We start from the raw sequence: 23,123 nt of genomic DNA, 5'->3' as shown, positions 1-23,123 counted from the left end.
CACAAGGGAAATGTTTAGAAGGGTGAGAGTTGTGAAGTGTTGAAATGGTTAATCCTAAGAGTTGATCATCACTTTCTTTTGACTATTTGAAGGGCCGGTTATTTGTTCTCAAGTGAATTTAAATTTCATCCTTGAAGTGAAGCCTGTACTTGTTAGAAGTGTGATTCCTTGGTTTAAAAAAAAAAAAAACTACAATGTATTTTCTTCTTCACCTAACAGCTGCACATTCAGGTTGGCTGTGATTAGTTCTACAATCCAGCCATAAAGATTCCAGAGTTCTTGATTGAAACCAATAAAGTCTAAATTGCATATTATTTGGCATCTGAGTTGCATGGAACTGATGGAGCATTTGAACTGAGGCAGCCTCCCTACTGCTACCTATTGCAAACTGCAGCCCCATTAAAGATAGGCTAGCCCAGCCTGGTACAGGGTCCAGATGGACGGGGCGTTGAGTTCCCCAGTATTGACCACAGCCTGAGTTTAACTCAAACGCCCACTTTCTTCCAGCCCAAGCAGCTGTTCTGGAACAGCGACTGCACGCGGCGGTGTCGCTGTTTCCGGCGCAACCTCATCCAGTGCGACCCGCGCCAGTGCAAATCCGACGAGGAGTGCGCGCTGCGCAACGGGGTGCGCGGCTGCTTCAGCACCAAGACCTCCTACTGCCTGGCGGCCGGCGGCGGCGTCTTCCGCACCTTCGACGGCGCCTTCCTCCGCTTCCCCGCCAACTGTGCCTTCGTGCTCTCCACCATCTGCCAGAAGCTCCCCGACATCTCCTTCCAGCTCATCATCAACTTCGACAAGTGGTCCTCCCCTAACTTGACCATCATTTCGCCCGTCTATTTCTACATTAATGAAGAGCAGATTCTCATTAATGACCGGAACACCGTCAAGGTGACAAGCCAGACCTTAATTCTTAAGAAATGTGCCCGGGAAACAAGGGTTTGGCTAGTGGACTGTTCATTGCGGTTTTCCCAGATAACTAAGTTGTAGGGTAATAGGTTGTTGCTTCTTATGTAACCGTATGCAAATGACCAAGCATAAGGTTTCTACCAGCGTATGAATGGGGCCCATTCCATCCCTCACTGATGATTCCAGAGGCCTTGCAGGAAATTTACAGCATCTCAGGGCAGTAATAATGGCCTGGGTGGTAATAGAGTTTCAGGTGATAAAATGGTAGATAAGTCGGGTTTTATTCTGAATTAATTTCCAAAAAGCATCCCATTTGTTTTTAAGAGCCTTTTAAATTATTCTTGCCTCTGCTAACCTGTACCAGACCAGCCTTCATCTCTGCCATCCTTTCTGTAAACCAAAAGAAGGCGAGCATTTGCCTATAAAAACAACTACCTAAATAAAACCTGATGGAGCATCCCCCACTATCAGAGGTCCTGATGAGATACCACGTGAAAGAAAATGGGAGGCCGAATATGGCAAATTTTGCTGAGGCTGGCTCTTCCTTGGGCCTGTTGCCTGCTTTTTGTGAATCTTAGACTTGATATGTAAATAAGTGTGAAGTCCTATCTACCCACATAGCTAATGTCTAACTTGGATTCCTACCCTTTTCACTTAATCCATTTGTTCCATCATCCCAGATGTTGAAGACCTATAAAAACTTAAAAAATAGTATATGGTATATAATGTAATTATATGATATAATTATATGCTAGGAAGACTATGATTATGTTATAATAATATTAATACAATAATAGAGTTAAGCTCTAGATTATTGTTTCCAACCCATTTTAATGTTCCTGTGTTGATTTCATTGAAATATCTGCAGAATTCAAAACTTGGGACTTAATAGGTTAAGAAGATAATTGCTCTGATGAACTATTGACAGGGATCCCAATTTCTCACCTAAACCAAACTGATCTCAGCAAGTGCACCTGAAAGGTAGAGCCGGGTGCCATTGCTCTGAGCACAGATAGGGAGGCATGAGAAGAGACTATATTAACTTTTTTTTTTTTTGAACCAAGTGTTATATGTCTGGTTTTTGTTCTTGGCTCAGATAATCAGGCATTAATGTATCTTTATTTGAAGAGTCATCAAATAACTTAGTATCCAGTGTTAGGGAAAAGACTGCCTGTATTTTGCAAGCTTAAAAGGAAAAATCTGGATGTTCACAGTGGTTTTTAACTTCAATTAAAGCCTCTGCTACTGTTTTTGACATTCTAATTCCTTTTGCAAATTAGCCCACATGGACACTATAGCATTGGTCCAGAAACACAGGAGCAAGAAAGTGAAAGTGACCAACTGAGAGAGCAAAACTGACATTGTTGCTGAATAAAATACCCTAAGCTAACCAAAATAGTAAGGACATATATTTTTAAAAGGCATCTGCCTTTTTTATGAAACAAAAGTTACTAATAACCTGCAGGGGAAAAAACAATTTATTTTGTAAGTACAGAAAAAGTATGTTATATTCTATCCCAAGGGCTAAGAAAAGAAAATGTTATAAAGCAGGAAAATGACGACTGTAGAAAATACTGTGTCTATAGGAACCTCTGGGGGGAACCTCAGGTTTGAACATTATAAACAAGAAAACAATAAGCATGGCAATGATCCCTTGATCCATTTTAACTGTGTTGGAATCTCCTTGGATTGGAATGTCATTTTCAGTAATTGGTTTATGCTGGGGAAAGTTTTACACAGAACGCCAGCTATTCGCTGTGGGTTATGCTGGTCTAACACATTCTTCTCTTGACTTCCTTCCCCTCTTCTCCTCCATAGTTTGCTTCCTTTGGGAAAACTATGGAGGGTAAGAAAAGTACATGCCCTTAAACTTTAGGGCAGAGGTTAGTAGACCACAGCCTGTGGCCAAATCTGCTTGCTGCTTGTTTTTGTAAATGAAGTTGTTATTGGGTACACAGCCACACTCACTTAGTTACATGTTTGTGACTGCTGTGGCTTCTCTATGCTATAAGGGTAGAGTTAGTAGTTAAGATAAATTTCCTAGGGCCTGCAACACCTGGCCCTAACTGAATAGTTTAGCCAACCCCAGCTTTCAGGGTAATGACTTACTTTCTCCCTCCCCTCCAATAGGTGAATGGCACCCAAGTGAACGTTCCATTTATAACTGGTTTAGCTACCAAAATCTACAGCAGTGAGGGATTTCTGGTGATTGACACCAGCCCTGACATCCAGATCTACTACAACGGTTTCAATGTCATTAAAATCAGCATCAGTGAGAGGCTGCAGAACAAAGTCTGCGGCCTCTGTGGCAACTTCAATGGGGACCTGACTGATGATTATGTGACCTTGCGGGGGAAGCCAGTGGTGAGCAGCGTGGTTCTGGCCCAGAGCTGGAAAACCAATGGCATGCAAAAGAGGTAAGGGGTCTAGAGAGTTCAAAGCATTAAACTTGGTGGCTCCCATCTTCCCATATCCATGGAGGTGTTAATGAGGAGTGTACTGTCCTTAGCATCTGTCATCCTTCCTCTCTGCAGAGCCAAAGGTCTTTGGAGTTTTGATGCTACAAATAGGCACATCAGAATCCCCAGTAATTTCTTGAACTGCAAAGAAGGAACTGGGTTAGAGGATATGACCTTAAATGATCATATCATCTAGCCTCAGCTAAACACAAGAGTGTGCCAGGATTAGAGTTCTGAATCCTGACCAGCTGCCCACCTAGGGTCTGGGCTCCCCTGCTGGGGGTGGCCAGGATTGATTCAGTAGAAGAAAGGCAGCCCTTTGATTCCTGGTGCTGGACCTAATTGAGTGTCTTTGACTTGACTGTGGTTGTGTAGGCAATTGGTGGGAATCAGGAAATCCTTTTTTAGAACATAAGTCATGGAAGTTAGGCTCACCTCTAATCACCTGAGATATAATGAACTAAACAAGTTATTCCAAAGGTTTTTAATTGAGGGTCTCTCTGGGTTGCTGATTTATGATGAAAGCTTTCTGGATCTGCTTCTTTTTCTTCGTGTCTCTTTGCTTATGTGCTGGATGTCTTCATGCTTTACATGTCAGATATCAGCTAATACACAGAAACATAGCTAATACATTAGAAACTATGCTCCAAACCCTCTTTGGTTACACTTGCCCCAAGTGTAAGCTGAATGATGTATCATGTATTAGATTATCCTGTGAATTATGGGACCCCGAGTTGAGAAGAATCTTGGGCAATACCTAGTCCAGTCTCTTCCTTTTCTTGATGAAAAAATGGCTAAAACAATGGCTTATTTATAGGAGAGGACCCATTAGTGCAAGCCAGGACTAGACTTAAGGATTCCTAATTTCATGGTTTCTCTGAAATGCCACTCAGTGACCCACAGATAGAAAGAAGATGACTTTGGACATTTAAGCCCTCTTGTTTTTTTCCTGACAAGCAAGGTTTGGTTCCTCCCATGGAGTTGTGAATCTGCTTGAACTTTTCCCCTGCCTCCCTCCCTCCTTTCTTTTCTTTCTTCTTCCTTTCTTTTCCTTTATAAACTATCATCAGCTGGACACCAGTTTTCTTATGAAGGTTTTAAATTTGGTCTCTGACAGCTAAACTGAAGCTGGTGTGGAAGACTCCTGGATTTCTTTGCAAACCTTTATTTCTGCCATCTATCAGACATTATTATTGCTATTACCATTCTGCAATTACCTGAAGACTCAAGTGGCTGTTTTGCTTTACTTACTCTGATGAAACTCTTACCCCCAGCTGCAATGAACTGCCGTTCACACAGTTAGTGGTTATTATATCAATGATATCAATCATTTATAGGAAAGTATTAATGGTTATTATATCAATATCTACCTTTCTTGTGTCACTGTGGCTACCAGCCCAGCCCATCTTCACTGTGTTGTAATGCTATAAGCAATGGGAATTCCTTTTTCACTTTCTTGGCTGGGTAGCTCAAGGCCATTAGCACCTGACTTTTCTGAGGTGAAGGTAGCACTGGCCTCCCATACTGCCTTGTTCAGAGCTAGCACAGCAGATGCATCAGATGAGGCCTGACTTTGCCTGGAAGACTCAAGTGGCTGGTTTTGCTTCACTTACTCTGACCAAACCTCTTGCCCCCAGCTGCAACGAACTGCAGTTCTCACAGTACGCAGCCACGTGTGACAACGTGCACATTCAGAAGATGCAGGGTGATGGCTACTGCCTGAAGCTCACCGACATGAAAGGTTTCTTCCAGCCCTGCTACGGACTCCTCGACCCCCTCCCCTTCTACGAGTCCTGCTACTTGGATGGCTGCTACAACCACAACAAATTCCAGTTGTGCGGCTCCCTGGCTGCCTATGGGGAAGCCTGCCGCTCCTTTGGGATCCTGAGCACAGAGTGGATCGAGAAGGAGAATTGCTGTAAGAGAATTATTTTATTTCTTTGCATTATTTTCTGTAGCCTTGCTTTGTCTAGGGATGACTGATCCTCTCCATTTTCACTCTTGGATCTGCAAGTTTGTAGTATGCATATATGTGTCAACATACATAAAAAGCTACTCCCATTAATGCAGGGTGATACTGGGACCAACAGATTGTGTTTTTGTACCCTGACCCACAACACCAATCCTGTGTATGATTCCAGGCCCATTCCAAGGCTATGCATACACGTTGGTAAATTTAGAGCTTAATCTTCATCAAGTGTGGGAATACACATAATTCAAAACTTAAGAACAATAAAGCTAATTAAAACATGTATTCAATGATTTCAGAAATGTTAAGCAAATTACTAGTCTCTGCTGGAAATTAACTGAAATGTTTTGTTTGGTAACTTTAATATTTTGTTCTGCTGTGTTCATAAGAAATGCTTTAAAATTAACTGTTTTGAACTCTGAAAATTGTAAATGTGATTATCTATGTTTATTTGTGTATGTGTGAGCCTCAAGTTTCCCATTGTCGAAGGGCCTGCTGTGCTTGCCAGCTGGCGGACAGGCCACCACATTTTTAAGTGAGGTCTCTCTTCCTGGGGTTCTAAACTCAGCCCATTCTTTCTGTTGTTTTCTTTGGTCGTTTTCAGACTAGGTTAATCAGCCACCCCATTTTCTGCTTGGCTACTGTGTGCCTGGAAATACATTATACACTGAATACTCTTGGAAGAAATCCTTTTAAAACAAATATATTTAAATGATATAGATGCTTTTCTTTCAGTCATCTTTCCAGAAATAGAAACTGGCTGACACCATGCAATCCATGTGCTCCCACCTTGTGCCGTTACTTGCTTAGTGGAGGAGCGTGGCAGCCAGGTCGCATGAGGCAGGTGAAGCTGTGGGATTTTTCTTTTTAAAAGTTTTTACTAGTGCACTCTAGTTATACATAATATTGGGGTTCTTTTTGACATAGTCCTACATGCATGGAATATAATGGCTCCCCTTCAGTTCCCAGAGCGTCTCCTCCTCCCTCCCCCTGCTCCCCTTCTGCTGTTGGTCTTCCTTCTATTTATCTATAGTTTTTATTTAAAATTAGTTCTTTTTAACCTCTTTTTTCCCTTGTACATGTCTGTATATGTGGTGAGAGCACTCAAAATGTACTCATTTAGTCATTTTCAAATATATAATATCTTGTTAACTATTGTAGATCTCTTGAGCTTGTTCCTCCAACTGAAATGTTGTATCTTTTTTCAACTTTCTTTTTAAAAATTCTTGAAGTGAACTTAGCTCATGCCACACAGTTACTTCTTTAGCACCAGCCATGGTGATGAACAAGAATTCTTCTATCTTGATAGGAAGGAGATTCTTCAAATAAAAAAAATGAGTCTCAAAACAAAAATGCTCTCAATTAATGGATCTCAAATGGAGATGCTGAATATCTTGCAGGTAGTCTCATCTGTCACAGAAATGCTATTCATAATAACATGGCGCAATTAATCTTAGTCAATGATGATGAATTATGTGTAGTTTTGATTTGTCTACTTTTATATAATGAAGTCAGTTGTTATTAAGGTTTACCATGAATCCAAGAAGTCCTGATATCCCCGGGGAACTCCTCTGGGATCTTACTGGCCCTCAAATTTTCATTATTGGCAAATATATATTGAACATCGTGAGGTGGCTATATGCTAGGAACATAAAGAGAAATATTTGGCATCTACTCTTTACATAAATATGAAGATATAAATGCAAGTAATCATAATATAACATAGTATAGTAGGTACCGTCACCGTGGAGTACCTTGGCAGGTAACAGTGTTGTGCATTCTGTCTTTACCTTTTACCTTCCTTGGTGGCCTTGGGTAAATTTGGGTTATAATAGCTTAAGGAGCATTTTTGAGGATCTAACATGCTAATTCAGCTGAAGCCTGAGGCACAGTGCCGGGTCCATAGCAAACACCCAATCACTAGCTATTGCCATTCATTTTTTTCTGGAAGGTTGCCCTCTCTGTTAACTTACAGCTAATCTCTGACCATTTCTGACTGAACTGAAGTGGTAAATCCGAAGTATGACCAAATGCTACCACGTGTAGTGTGAAAATCAAGTTGTGCGTGTTTCTGTGTGTTTTCTTTTTTAGCAGGAGTGGTTGAAGATCCCTGTGTGGGGGCGGACTGTCCCAACAGAACCTGTGAGCTGGAAAATGGAGGAGAGCTGTGTGGTTGCATTGAGCCACCCCCCTACGGAAACAGTGAGTAACAAGTGCCACCTCTCCACCCAGAAAGGCCCAATGGAGGAGGGCTGGCAGTGGCATAGGAAAGCTCCAAGGAAGGACCATGATGTGTCCTACCTCATGGGTTAGAAAAATTCCAGGAGCAAAACTTTTGGGAGTGTTTAAGCAGAACAAAGAAGCAATCTGACCAAAATGGGCTAATGTTCATTTTCTCACAGCTTCATCCTTTCTTCAACAAATGATAATGTGCACATTTGTATATGAATGGGATGGGCCAGTTCCATCAAGTCCACATACAACATAGAGATCCAAGTGGATCTTTTAGATGAGGAAGAAGTAAGGTGGTTTGACACCAGCATGAAGGAAGGAAGAGAGCCAGGTGCCTTAGACTGACCTACAGCCAGTTTTATCTGGGTCTTGAAGATACAACAGGAATGTTTGAAGCAAGCAGCAGATACCTGGGACTCCTGGCCTTGTCGCTAACTGTGTTTGCCTTAAGGTAGAAATGGCCCTGATCTTGGCAGAGCACATCATCTCGGTGCCAGCTTGCAGAGCTGCTTTGCTTTCCATCCCCACGCCCTTTGTTGAACCAAGTAATTCAGAGGCATGTGCTAAATTTAACATCCTTCAAGAATGAAAACCTAATTGACTAAAAGGCTCCATAGGAGGGGACAATATGGTTCACCTAGGCAGATATAAATATTTCTGTTTCTTATTATCAGCTATTTATACACTCAGAGAAAATGTCAGTTAGTGCAATATCCTGTCAAAAGGCAATTCCTGGTGCTCACCTGGGACTTGCTAAGAGGTTGTGCTGAGCTGGATTCAACCAGGGCTTTGGGTGTGGCCAGGCCAGTGCTGTTCTTCCTGGGGAGCATGCTCCTTAGCCAGGCCACAAAGTGCCAGATTCTGTATGTCACCGAAAAGTAGCTGCCACCAGTATGTGTGGGAGGAAGGCCTGGGTTTATAAAGAAAGACAAAGGGCTCTTTATTAGCATTTTTATCTTTTTAATAAGGCTCTACCAATGCCCAAGTTATTGCTTTGAATGAATTCATATGCTCATTTGGTCTGATCAAAGCTTAATTAGAAATGCTTGCAGCCTGAGTGGAGCTCATTTGCCTTTTCTATAGGAGCATGGCAGGGTGATGCCTCAGTCCCACCCCTGCAGCAAGACTGGCTCCCACTGATTTGCTTTCCTTAACAACTGTTCCCACAGACTCACATGACATCATTGATGCAGAGGTGACCTGCAAGGCGGCCCAGATGGAAGTGTCCATATCTAAGTGCAAACTCTTCCAGCTGGGCTTTGAGAGGGAGGGTGTGAGAATCAATGACAGACAGTGCACTGGCATCGAGGGGGAAGACTTTATCTCCTTTCAGATCAACAACACCAAAGGGAATTGTGGCAACATCGTGCAGGTGAGAAAATGGGCATAGGAAGGAGCACCTAGCGGAGGTAGAGACAGCTCCTGGTATTTGCCTATTGATCATCCTTAAAGCCAAGGTCAAGGTGGTCCTCTTAAAAATATGCTCTTTGGAGAACAGTGAAAGGCATATGCACAAGGCAGTCATCACTAAGTGGCTGAATTGAAAGAGCGATGTGTAGGTTAACAAAGCTTCTCCTTTTCTTGTTCCTTCTGGGGGTGTGTCTTCCGTTCATGGCTCTGCTCATTAACATTTATCAGAAGGCGAGAAAGGAGTAAGTACCTTCACGTATGGCAAAATGTTTGGTGGAGGAGAGGTTTGAATTAAGGGTTTAAAAATAATTTTCAATCAGTTTATATTACCTCAAACCAGCAATACTCCATGTTCTCCCTAGCTTGCATTTCCATGGATGACTGGGGACTGGGTGTTGTTAGAATTCAGTGGTACATGAAATCTACCTTCCATGGGCATTTCAAGGTTATCACACTGAAGGGTGCAGTTGACATCTATTGTAATACTTTCTCCCTGAGTAAATGCTGAGGCCAGTGCCATACTGATTTATAATGGCCTCTGGGTTATGAATGGAATGAAGCCATTTCTCCACTTTCAGGGATATGGATTTAAAATGCAAGCCACATACTCGTTTCCCAGATTTAATGATTTCTGACCTCCCTTTGCTCTGCAGTCCAACAGCACTCATATCATGTATAAAAACACAATCTGGATCGAAAGTGCCAACAACACTGGCAACATCATCACCAGGGACCGCACAATCAATGTGGAATTTTCATGTGCTTATGAGCTGGATATCAAGATCTCCTTGGATTCTGTAGTGAAGCCTATGCTAAGGTAAAGGATTTCATGGGCTGTGTTCATAACTTTGTCTTTCCTTGACAGTTAAGGTTAGCATAATCAAAATTGCTAGCATTTATCTCTGAAGCACTAGGGAAAATAAAATTCTTATTTCCTGAACCTAGGTACTTTAGACCAGCACTGTTCAATAGAACTTTCTACAGTGATGGAAATGTTCCATATCTCAACTATACAATATGGTAGCTACATGTGGCCATTGAGCACTTGGAATGTAGCTGAGGAATTGAATTTTTAATTTTTGAATTAATTGTGTTTCATTTGGATTTAAATTGCTCCATGTACCTGGTAGGAACCAATTTGGACTGTGCAGCCTTAGACTTTATAACTACATACTTTGCCTTCCCTCTGCTTTTTCAGCTTGAAAAAAACAGAAGGCAGTTGAATTAATGAAATTATTTTGTATTGCCTGCCTTATGACTATTTCTGTTTTAGTGTCATTAACCTGACGGTTCCAACCCAAGAAGGCAGCTTCACCACCAAGATGGCGCTCTACAAAAATGCTTCCTACAAACATCCTTACCGCCAGGGTGAAGTGGTCTTGACCACACGAGATGTGCTGTACGTAGGGGTCTTTGTGGTTGGAGCTGACTCTACACATTTGATCCTCACGCTCAACAAGTGCTATGCCACCCCTTCCCGTGACAGCAATGATAAGCTCCGATACTTCATCATTGAAGGAGGGTGAGTGGCCTTTTAATAGATGGCAGCCTCAGAGCCTTTAATATAATATTGTCTGCATTATGTTTTACGGAAAGGAATAGAAACTAACATTTGTTGACACCTTCAGAACCAGCATTTTGTATCAGCGAATTCATTTAATTATCATAACAACCTATGATGTAGACTTTCTAAGCCTCGTTTTATAGATGAGGTCAAGTAACTTGCTTAAAGTCACACAGCAGTTAGTGGCAGGTCTTTCAAGTCATGCAGTATTAACTACAAGATGCTTTATTATCGTTGTGATCAAAAAGGGATTTGGTCCTGTCTACTTTGAACTTCAATTTAAGAGGAATGAGAATTATACAAATGAAAGAATAGGATGAATAGGACACCTATCAAAATAAGGGGGCACTACTCTTGTAATTTCTTTCTTATCTGAGGGTGACATTCCAAGACTCCCAGTAGATGCCTGAAATGAAACCATGGAGAATACTGAACCCTCCATGTGCTGTGCCCTGTCCCATACACACATGCCATGGTAAAGTTCAGTTTATAATTTAGGCAAAGGAAGGGATTAAAAACAATAATAATTAAACAAAATTATTATAATAGTATACTATGATAAAATTTATGCAAACATGGTATCTCTCTCAAAATATCTTACTATACTGTACTTATCCTTCATCTTCTTGTGATATTGTGAGGTGATTCAGTGCTCACATGATGAGAGACAAGTAAGGTGAATGATGTAGGTGGGCATTGGGATATAGAATCGGGCTACCACATAAGGGTTGCACACAAGCACTGAGATAACATAACTAAGGTGGTTACTAGATAACTAGCAGGCAGGTAGCATATACAGCATAGATACAGTGGACAATGGGATGATTCATGTCCTGGACAGTACAATATCTCATTGTGCTACTCAGAACGGCATGCGATTTCAAATGTATGTGCTATTTCTGGAATTTTTCATTTAATATTTTTGTATGGCTGTTGAATGCAGGTAACTGAAATTGTAGAAAGTGAAACTTTGGGTAAAAAGGAATTACAGCAATAGTTCGTAAGCTCTACAAGTTTCTTTTTACTTACACTGTATGCCCACCATCTCATATATTTCCTGAAACATAGTGGTTACACAACAAAATTTATATAGTGAATTAATGGATGGATGACAAGAGAAGACTAAAGAACCAAACAACAGTAAAAATAATCATCTTTATTTAAAAAAAAAACCACCAGCTATGTCAGGCAGTTTATACATATAACAGATTTTTTTGCAAAAATTCATTTTTAACAGCTTGATTGAAAACATAATTTATATGCAATGAAATTTACTTGCTTTAAGCATAAAATTCCATGATTTTTAGTAAGTCTTCAAACGAGCACGAACATCACCATAGTCTAATTTTAGAATAGTTCCATCACCCCAATAAAATAATTCTTTAAATAGGGACTTTATTAAATCAAAATTCTTTTGTTATAACTGGTAAAGGCCAATTAAATTAGCCTATGCCAAAAAAAAAAAAAAATCCCACAACCAGAACCAAATAAAACCAAGGCATTTAAGGGGTAATCAAATCACAGGAGTAGATGTAGCCTGAGGATGATTGAATCTAGGGAGCTGTCAAAACTCTCTTCTTGCTCATCTCTTGTCTCTACCTCTCTCTGCTCTCTCATTGACCTTGTCAGTCACTGACAATCCTGGCCTCACACTCACGCACCACTGTCACCACAGAGGAGAGAGCTCTTCTAATTCCAACTCAGGGACTCCTAGGGAGGGAAGACAACTCTGTCTTGGATCACTTGCCTGTCCTTTGTAGGGGGAATGCACCACAGCAGTTGCCTGGGTTGGATCAGTACCTACCCCTATGTTGGGCAGAGGGTGCTGTGGACACTGTTTAATAGCTTTGTGGTTGTGGGAAAGAGGAATGGTGCCCCAAGAGAAGAGGGGTCTGACTCTGGGCAAATAATTGACATCCACCATTTTGTAGACAAGGCAGGCTTGGAGAAGGCAGGCTCAGACTTCACCACGGTCACATGACCAGCAAGGGGAGGGAAGGAATTTTTTTAGGTGTCAGAAAACACAGCTCATTGCTAGGACTGGCATGGCACATGGCATGGGTTGTCCAGGCATGTCGTGGAATTTTCAACAAAGGCCCCGCTCAGGCATGTGTCTCTCTGAGTTGGTATTAGCCTTCTCAGAGGCAAAGGGAGGGGCTTTGAGTCCTTGGTGTCTTTGAGTCCTTGGTGCTTGGGTTAATGGGACGGTTTTCCTTTTCTCCATATCTCCTCCCTGTCCTTATTGTACTTCTTTCCCAGTGTAAAACAGCTACAACCTGAGCTACTCTGCAAATGGAAACTCAGATTATGGAACTTGTGTCTCCTTTGAAGGATGAGGTGGCATTTAGCATTTTAAAAACAGTATTTAATGGACTTGACCCAGAGAGGAAGTGCGAGCCAGCAGGCATGTTCATAAATCTCAGCTTACCCCAGGGTCTGTGTGAATAAAGGCCTTCAAATTAAACTGTGGTTAGGTGGGAAATGATTTCGTCATCTGGGAGAATTTGAATCCATCAATCCTTCTAACCTTTCTTGGAGGGATGCGGTTATTGTTTTGTTTTGTTTTCTTCCACTGAACTTATGGGAAAACTGGTGCTCAGTGCTTAATTAATGAGCAGCGAAACAGGTCCACTTAAATGTTTTGGGGTCAGTTGATCCTACCTAGCTGTGTGGAGCACAGAGACAGCACCAACTTATCAGTAGCTCAGAAACTGGTGGGGGTTGGGGCACAATGCCCACTTCTCTCTTCTCTGAAAAAGTGGGAAGGACAGCTATTCTTCATTGGTGTTCAGAAGATTCATGCCTGGCTTGTTTGCTTGCTTTAAAGGAGGCCCCCAAATAGCCAAGAATGCTTTGCTTCATGTTTTTCTGATACCTAAACTTCATCTCCCTGGGAGAGAGCTGGTGATCTGGCTAAGAGGGGAAGTCTGTGTGAAAATTGGAGAAACGCCACCATTTTAGAATCCTTGAGCCAATTTAGATTATCCACAATCATAATAAGGACAAGGAAAAAAAAAAGGATGGCATATAAAGTTTTGCTTTCAAAGCATTTCAGAGACGACTGCCTTGAAAAGCAACTTGCATTTTGCCTCGAAGACTAATTATGAAACTTAATAGGTGTGGGAATGCTGAAGGATAACTTCGATTTTTAATTTTCCTTATTACTAAGCTATTTAATCCTGTGGGCTTGGGGAAAAGAAACATAAGAAAGAGAAAGAGTCGCCCCTTTTATCTTGATCATTTTAAAGAGCCTCTTGGCATCTAGGAGCCCACCTTGGGCCATGGCAGCACAACTCATTCATTCATTCGCTTATTCATTCATTCAACAAAGATTTTCATCTTTGCATCACTTACCATGTGCCCTGTGATGTATTGGAACCTCAGGGAGGATGGCAGTTTGATTCTTGCACTGGAGGAGCTCAACAGGGTGCTGTTGGCAAATCTGGAAAAGACCTCTTATTCCTGCCTGCTTAGAGCATGCCTAGAGGCTCTGTGTACAGAAGGGGTGCTGTAGACTGTGCTGTGAAAGAGCAGGTGTCATGCAAGGGGTCAGGAGCAGAAAGACCTTCCAGTGGGGAAAACATTCCATGAAGACACTGGAATATATGCCACTGTGATACATCTGGGGAACTTTTAAGTCGTTAGAGCAAAATATCTGTGCTTGAGGAAGGTCTTGCCTGGGACTGGGTATTGGCTCGGTACCACAAGGAGGAAGGAGTTGAGGACAGGCACTCACCTGCGCCAGGACCCTGTTCCAGCTCCTCCAGGGCTGTGCTTCTCCCCCCAGCCCCAGCTCCTACCTATTTTAATGCGTGGGAAGAGTTCCCAAGAGGCTTTGAATCAGGGGCCCCTGCCAACATTGATAATTAACTGAAGAAAGTACAGAGGAAGTCAGAACTAATCTTGTGTTTGCTAAATTGTTATCAGTGAAACACAGCATCATGAGGGGGTGGACTGAGAACCTGAAGCACAGGGAAATTGAGTGCAGTCCCTCCGGTCATTTAATTTTTAGTTGCAGTTAGGATACTAACTGAGGTGGTATTTAAAGTTTCAGAACAAACAATGAGAGTAGGAGGGAGTGATAATAGATGACAAACCTGCCCAGTCCAGAGGCCACATTCATTTGAAATTCTGAAATGAAGATGAGGATTAACGTGTAAGAGGAAAAAATGGGAAGCCAAAATGCCATTATTTTTTCTGAATAGGTGTCAGAACATTAAAGATAACACCATCGGCATCGAGGAGAATGGAGTCTCCCTAACCTGCCGTTTTCACGTCACCGTCTTTAAATTCATTGGGGATTATGATGAAGTGCATCTTCACTGTGCAGTGTCGCTCTGTGACTCAGAAAAGTACTCCTGTAAAATCGTAAGTGACAGTGTAAAAATCAAATGCTTAGACTTACTCTCCCTGCTCCAGCATTCCCAGCATGAAGACTGAGTACCAGGTGGTTGAACTGGAGTAATCCACAGATGCTCAGGAGTCTTTGGTGGGTAGTCATCTTTGGCGGGGGAGAGCACAGTGGAATAATGTGCATTTACTCCCGTCTCCGAAATGTCAACTGGTCATTGACTTAAATCAGACCAGGGCTCCTCAAGCTAGCACCACTGATATCCTTTGTTGTGGGGGAATGCCCTGTGCAGTGTCCCTGGTCTTTGCCCAACAGATGCCAGTGCTATATACTCTCCCGTTGTAACATCCAAAAAAATGTGTCCAGACATTGCCAAAAAGTCCACTGGAGGTAGGGGTGGGGGCATTGGTCTGGCTGAGGACCACTGTACTGAAGTCTCAAGGAATCTCAGGCCACCTGAGTCTGATGACACTGAGCAGAGTATCACTCCACCATAGCAAACTGCTGACCTCAGGAAGCAATTTATCAAAGTATCCACAGCTCATCTGATCCATAGGGCCTGAGGCTCTAGGGGGGCTGTGGGATGAGGCTGAAGTACAAATTAAGCATCTCTTCCTTGCCAGACTTACACCCCCACTACATATTGCTATGTCCTTAAGATGTGATTGCATTGGTACCTGGATCCTAACCTTTAATATTGCAGCTTTTTGCTTACCCCCTTGTTTGCAGAATCAAGATATGAATTATGGCCAGGGCTACTTGCAGATGGTGCCGCATACATTAGTGTCCATGAGATTCAACAATCCTCATTCCTGAGCAAAGGGCCTCTTTGAATATAATTCTACTGTGAAGAGTATATTTAATTCTGCTCAACATAAAGCCTAGCGTCCCAGTGGATTCAATGATCAAGAATGCATTGGTTCTAATTAATCTGAGCAGCAATAGTGCTGGAGGCCGGAGCCTCTGCCTCTTTTGCAGGTGGAAACATGGTGAGGAATAAGTTATCAGCTTAATTGTGTGAAATTTTCCCTCTGGTGTTCTGTCTTTCAGACTTGCCCACAAAATTCCAGGATTGCCACAGATTATACAAAAGAACCTAAAGAACAGATCATTTCAGTGGGACCTATTAGGAGAAAACGTATGTATGTTTCCTAAAACACACTATAAATTATTGAAACAGTGGGACTTGAAGGCTCAGACGTGCTTCACCTGTGATGTGGGTCTAGTGCATGAGGTGATGGTGTTAGGGACACCAGTGTGAGAAGACTGCCCGCCTGCTCCCTTGAAGAAATATTTTCACTGGCTTTTAAGAACTCACCAGCATGGGGCTTTTCTTCATCCTCTCCTTTCATTAAAACCTTCCCTTCTATATGAATTGGAGGGTGGAATGGTCTACAATTAATTTGCCCGACTGCTTGTTTTCAGGGCTGGACTGGTGTGAAGACAACGGAGGATGTGAGCAGATCTGCACCAGCCGGGTGGACGGGCCTCTGTGCAGCTGCGTGACGGGAACCCTGCAAGAGGACGGCAGGAGCTGCCGAGGTAGAGGCTCTTCTGAGTCAGGGCAGGCAATGAGGGTCCTAGAAAGTCCCCAACCCCAGAAGGAGAAACTCAGATCTGAAGCCCACCCAGTCAGCAACTTACCTAGGAAAGTTTCAGAAATTGAGAAGGGGAGATGGCTGGGCGGGCTGACCCACGCCTGTATTCCCAGTGGCTCAGGAGGCTGAGGTGGGAGGATCACGAGTTCAGAGGCAGCCTCAGCAACAGCGAGACGCTGAGCAACTCAACTCAGTGAGACCCTGTCTCTAAATAAAATACAATTTTTATTTTATTATATAGTGGGCTGGGGATGTGATGCAGTGATTGAATGACCCTGAGTTCAATCCCTGGTACCCATCCTCCCCCCAAAAAAGAGGAAAGATGGGAAAACACCCAAAGAATTCTAGCACCATTTAAAAAAAAAGAAAAAAGAAAAACCTTTGCATCCCTGCTTTTTCATGTAAAGATAATGATAGAAGAAAATTTACACTACCACTTCAGGATTATATATTGGCTATAAATCTGAATGCCAGGTCTATCTGGGCTGAGGCTGGGATTAGACGTTTGCCTTAACAAATGAGAGAGGCAGTCTTGACATGGTTTCCTCCCTCTGAGCTTAGCAGGATCCTCTTCAAGGTTGGATTAATTTTGCTTTTTTTGCTGCCTGAGCCAGGGCCATTTGGGTAAAGGGAGTTCTTGGCCATGGAATTTCCTTTATTTCGTTGAGTGTTGCAGAGATGTCTGATGCCTGTCTAACAGGCATTCTCCCCACCACCACCCCATAGGACTTATTATGTTCCTCTCTGTCCACAGCCTCTAATTCTTCAGTTGAACTTCAAGTTTGGACACTTCTTCTCATCGTGACCCAAATTTCATTATGGCATTTTGTATATCAATCAGACACAACCTCATAATGCACTCAAGGTTGCTATATAAAGTACTGTAATTTACTTACTTCAACTCCCTGTAGGATAAAAAGTGTGTGTCCCTAAGTCAAAATCTATTTGAAAGTGTCCACCTTCTCACAATCATGCTACTCGCCTCCAGTGGTCAGAGATTCCAGGTCCCTCTTTCAAAATATGCACCAGGGCTTCTAAAAGCCAGTCATGGGAAGGATGTATTTAACCTAAAATTCCCAAACAGTTGTCACTAGAAACCTTGGCTCATGTGAAAAGCCAGTAAAGGAAATGAACTCTAGTTATAGAAATCTGACCTGAAATCTGACCAGAGAAATCTGTCCAGCCAACTGCTAGTTCTGGATCCTACTTGTTACAGAGTTAGGGCTCGTCGGAACAATCTGGGAGTGATGTCTAGAAGGTTTGGCTCCCTCTAAGGAATCTCTCTGGTGTGTGGAAGTGTCTGATCTACAACCTGCACCATGGCTGTGTTCTGTTGAGGACAAGTCCCTTTGCCTGTCCACCGCAGCTCTCCACCTTGCCAATGCAGCTTTGGCCACTGGATATATTATTTGCAGACCTGGGGAACCTCACCCCGATCCCACCCCTCAAACCCACTCCCTTCTCTTTTCACAGATCAACCAAATAATTTTAATGTGTTTTATCCTTAAATAAACTTTGTGTTCAAGTATTCTCATTATTTGGTGGCCGGAATCATTCTTATCGATGTGAAGCTTTGCACACTAAATAGCTCGCTATGATTAAAAACAGAAAAAAAGCAAGCAGCAGCCATTGGACCAGGTAGGCACTGCTGGCCAGAGCTGTAATGTGTTGTGTTATTACTACTCGGGTGCACTTACAGAGCATTAGCGGAGCATTAAGGTGCTTTGCAGAAGAAAAGCAGGCAGTGTCCTCCATTGTAAGTGGTATATAAACACACATTTACTATAATTAACTGCAAAATGGAGGGCCTGCAAAATATATCCCTGGAGTGCCTCCCCTTTTAAGGTTAAAAACAAAACAAAACCCACTTCAAGTTTATTTTAAAATTGTCTTGGATTCAAGTTGATAGCATTTTTGCATTTTTCTGGGAACACTGAAAAGCTGAGCAGAAATGCTGAGCATCCTTGAGCGTGGTGTGGCAGATGCTGTCTCACAAGTCAAAGGCAGCAGCATCATACTGTCACTGGGTTGATGAAGCGGGGTGTAGACAGTCTGCCCCCAGCTGCTGTGTTCTCCTGGCTCTGGCCTGGAGGGCCTCCAAATTCTGGCTGGTCTGAGCTGTCACTGGTGCTGTGAGGCTCAGAGGACAATGGTATTGATGGAGAAAAATTGGTATCTGCTTATGCTTGGACATCGTAAGATCTTTTTAAGAAAATGCTGAACATTGAGATAGATGAAGGAGTCAAATCATCTATTCAAGCTGAGTCTCAATATTTCATCTTCCTGGTGATAGAAACTCATGTTGGGTGCATGTTTGTGGTTACCTGAAACCACAGCTCCTGATGGTCCCAGACTTCAAGATCAGAAGACACATCAGCTATTGCACCATTCCCACTAAGACCATGGAAGGTGTCTTAGTCAGCTTTTGCACCACTGTGACTAAAAGACCCAACCAGCATAAATGTGGAGGAGGAAGAGTTTATTTGGGGGCTCATGGTTTCAGATGTCTCAGTCCATAAACAGCAGGCTCCATTCCTTGGGGCTCAAGATGAGGAAGGAGATCATGGTGGCAGAGTGTAGCAGAGGGAAGGAGCTCACCTGATGATCAGAATGCAGAAAGGGACTCCACTAGCCAGATACAAAATACATACCCCAAAGGCAAGCCCCCAATGACCTACCTCCTCCAGCCACACCCCCAGTTAGTCCTTTTAGGGGATTAATTCACTGATTGGGTTAATCCCAATCATTTGTCCTCTAAACCTTTTTGCACTTGGGGGACACTTCATATTGAAACCGTAACAGAAGGCTAATCAGATGGATTATGGGATAAACACCAAAGTGTCTTCTTATTGCTTTACTAAAGTTTCTTGGATGAATTGTGAACAAAAACATACAAGAAAGAAAAATGATATATAACTTCCTTGATAACTTCTCCATTGATTCTCATAACTAAGTTAGAAATTACTAAATTAAAAATGGTAACTTTTTTTTTAATATTAGATCCTTTCTTGTGACACTGGTGTCTGGCTTTCTCACTTGACAGACAGCCTTCACTTGTCTGTCATTGGGATAAGCCAGGTTATGGAGCCAGTGTCTCGGTTTCCTTCAACAATAAAGGTTTGTTTCTTGCTGATACAAGAAGGCTCTGCTCCCCACTGGCATCCTGGAATGGAAGTTGACAAAGGTGTCATTATCTTTTGAGGCTCAACATGTGGCTTCAAGAGTTACCTCAGCAAGGGAAGAGGGCACAGAGCATCACACCCCACCCCCTGTCATGCCTTTGCCTGAAAGGGCACCTATTGCCACTGTTCCCATCCCATCAGTCAATGCAAGCCACATGGCTGTCACTCGCTTTCAGAGAGGTGGAAGTGGGAGCGTCCCCTGTGCTTGAAAGGAAGAACTGGAAATCAGCAGTGATGACTCTCATCTCCTGGTCAATCACTTCTTTCTGGACTGAGGAATACTTGCACAGAACAAAAACACAAAGCCCTTTAGTTAACTCCCCGGAAGGCAGAAGAACTGGAGGTGACCTTGACCCTTCTATACATTCTCTGCTCCAAACAAATTATTCAGTGCCTCAAAACCCTAATTTTCTTCCCTGTAAAATGAGAACATTAAGTTTCTTTTCAAATATTCTTATGCTAGAAAATGGCACCACAAACATACACCATATGATAGTATACATTAAGATAATTCTGGAACATTACCTTTTCCTTGTAAAAGATTTGCCTAGGGGGTGGGGGTGAGGCAAAAGCACATGCTTAGCAAAGGTTTAAAAAGGAGCTAATTGGGAATCTTATTGACTTGGTATTTGATATCAAAAGAAACCGCATCTTGGGGTCTGGCCTTTGTGACAGTTGGGAATTCTATAATTAGTTTCTTAACTACTAGTAGATGTGTGCTCTCCTGAAAATTCTAATGGCAAAATTTGAAAGCACTAATTGTTTAACATAGTCTAATATTATAACTATTTTTAGAACCATTTGACATTTAGCAAGAGCTTGAAATTTAATAAAATTTCTTTCAACCAAAAGAATTAAGTAATTATCAAAAGATGACAATCATGCAGGACGAAGGTAATAAAGAATTATTTCTTTACTAATTCTGAATTAATTAAGCCTCTACCTCATTCTGAACCTTCCATCCTTTTCCCAAAATTCAGGGTATTTTCACCCGTTCCCCCCTGCACCTTGTATCTCATTGCAATTTTGTCCTGTTTAAAAGAAGATGGCATTTTTCAGTGCCCCAAGTGCACTGACATCTGCAGCGCAGCTCAGAGAAAAAGAAAATCAAATAGCTCCCTCTAGTGCCCACTTTTTATTTTTGCATGAAACCCGAATGTAAATCAACCACACCAATCAAATTATGATTCCCACCCCCCGCCCATCGCCGCCCCACCAACCTTAGATGCAGAACATTACCAGAATATAGCTTTAGAAAACACATCAAATGCCAAGGACATTTTCTGGAGAACAGTATAAGATTTATTTTTATGCGCACAGTAAGCCTCATTCCAGGAAAATACCAGCTTTTGGCATCCCATGCAAATTCTGCCCTTAATATCTATTTTTCTAACGTGATGACAAAAGTAGCTGCTGAGAAAAATTAAGTATCTCTTTAAAATGTCGAGAAATAAACAATCTGATCAAGAAAAACCCATGAAATATTTAGTGGCCTTTATTTTCCCCCAGCAGAATGTGAAATACTTGGCTATGCGTCTACAGCACATGAGCAATAACTCTCCTCTGACTAATGGAAGGCTCTGTTTGTGATGGTTTAATTATGTTTGCTGAAATACGACTCTCCTCTAAGACAACATCTCCATGGCAGAGGGACAGATCTCAGTGGCTATAGATAGAAATAAAATACAAAAGACTCATCGTTCCATGAAGAACTCAGCAATCAAATTCTATTTGCTAAGGAAACAAATGGAGGAAGAATATTCACTGTACATTTTGGTGTATGTTTCTGTTTGCCCATAGCCTCCAGGTTAACTATTGTTTTATTCGTTATCATAAAATACCAATTACAAAATATTTTTGAAACAAAGATATTCATTCTTCCACTGGACGAAACTACCATACCTGATACTAATGTAGCACCTTCCATAACTAATGCTTTCCCACCTGTATTTAATGTTGCTCATTCTTGAATCTTGCTGCACTTGGGCAGAGAAATTAGAGAAGTGTTAATTTGAAGTTATATCTTATTTGGCATAAGTACTAACTAAAGAAAACAGCAACCCACTCACATATATGTGCTTTTGTAAGTTTACTTAATAATTTTAGATTTCTAATGAGACATATTGGAATGATAACAATCTTTTAAGAACAAAGAACCCATGAAACAGGTGTCTTGAATTTTTCCTCTTAAATTTCTTTGTGGAATATGGTAAGGCACAAAAAATCTACTGATATTGCCCTACTTTAGTAAGGGAAAAAATTATTATTTTACTGAAGAAAATAACCTATTTAATTACCTTAAGTCATGAAAATCTTTGCATCGAATCTATCCAGATTTAGAGCCTTTTTGTTGTTGTTGTTTAATTTAAAGACTACATTCATACACAAATTTTCCACTAAGTTATTATCTTAACTAAAGGCAGAAAAGGCATGGTTCCTAGGACTTTCCTCTACCTGCCACCTGTTTTCCTTTTACCTGTTGAATGACCTCAATTCAACAGTCCATCCTGGCCCTTGAAGTTTACATCACTATGTGGATCCTCTGAATCTGGGAGCCACAAGTGTGTGTTCATTCACTTTCCATGAGTCTTTGCAGTGATGGCTGCAAAATGCTGTTAAGGAATATCTGCAGCCGTGCAGGGCAGGGAGTCTGCCCTCCTGAAGAGTCGGGATCAGAAAGCAATTTGGCAAACTAATTCCACAAGGGAAAAATGACTCAACGTATAATGCAAAAGCATCTAGGCATCCTATCAGAATATTCACAGCATAAAATGAGAAAAAGAGCTGTGGATAGCACTGAACACAATTTTTGCTCTTTTAAAAAGCCCTGGATTTTCAATGCTTGCTTTGAACCTTCAAGAGAGAAGAGGAGGCATATCAATCGAAGATCAGCAGAAATGTAGTGAGCCTAAAGATGCCTGGCCCTATAGATTTTATTCATGTCCCCCATGGGTTCAGATGTTCTAGCTGTATTTTTAACCTGGTCTTTTTCACAGACAACGACTTTCATTCGTTAGCTTTAAGTGAAACCTAGGAACAGAAGGTGAGAAATTTCACTATCTCTGCCTTAAGCATCTCTTGGGATCACATTGAATAATTTACCTAATGATTGCAGACAATTTAAATGTATGTTATTTAGGCAAATTGCCCCAAAGGCACAGACTAAGTCAAGGGTCCCCTGTTTCCATCATACAACTCTAAATATTTTTATTATGAAATAGTTTTATGTGGTTATAGTACATGAAAACTTTGCTGTATTTCCAGGCATCATGCTCTAAAAACACGAATTCAGTAAAAGTTAACTTTTTCCATAAACATCAAAGAGGTACGTGACTCATCCAATCCAAGAACTTCATAGCTACATCACAGTTTCCTCTGCATTAGGGGCTTCTATACTTTCTCGGGAGAAGAACTTAACGCATAATGATTTGAAAATTCTCACAATAAAA

General features: G+C 41.8%; 1 protein-coding gene across 2 annotated transcripts in view; it reads left to right on the top strand.

Moving 5' to 3' along the window:
• TECTA (tectorin alpha) overlaps positions 1-17,372 on the top strand; it is a gene marked incomplete at its 5' end in the record, with an annotated part of 67,399 nt that extends 50,027 nt beyond the window's left edge. Inside the window, 11 exons of one of the 2 annotated variants that reach the window (XM_081280140.1) lie at positions 508-891; positions 3,040-3,326; positions 5,006-5,286; positions 7,429-7,539; positions 8,739-8,941; positions 9,633-9,796; positions 10,253-10,501; positions 14,749-14,911; positions 15,945-16,032; positions 16,320-16,436; positions 17,247-17,372. In XM_081280140.1, the coding sequence (XP_081136266.1) occupies positions 508-891; positions 3,040-3,326; positions 5,006-5,286; positions 7,429-7,539; positions 8,739-8,941; positions 9,633-9,796; positions 10,253-10,501; positions 14,749-14,911; positions 15,945-16,032; positions 16,320-16,436; positions 17,247-17,347 (2,148 nt within the window). In that variant the 3' untranslated portion in view covers positions 17,348-17,372. Of the gene's footprint in view, positions 1-507; positions 892-3,039; positions 3,327-4,990; positions 5,287-7,428; positions 7,540-8,738; positions 8,942-9,632; positions 9,797-10,252; positions 10,502-14,748; positions 14,912-15,944; positions 16,033-16,319; positions 16,437-17,246 lie in introns of both variants that reach the window. The other variant, XM_081280139.1, reaches the window with a different exon arrangement.
• Between the last annotated feature and the right edge of the window lie 5,751 nt (positions 17,373-23,123).

Source organism: Spermophilus citellus, assembly GCF_964194105.1.
Source record: "Spermophilus citellus genome assembly, chromosome: 2".
NCBI lineage: Eukaryota > Metazoa > Chordata > Mammalia > Rodentia > Sciuridae > Spermophilus > Spermophilus citellus.
Note: the sequence above shows the minus strand (reverse complement) of the source record. Positions and strands in the feature narration are given on the sequence as shown.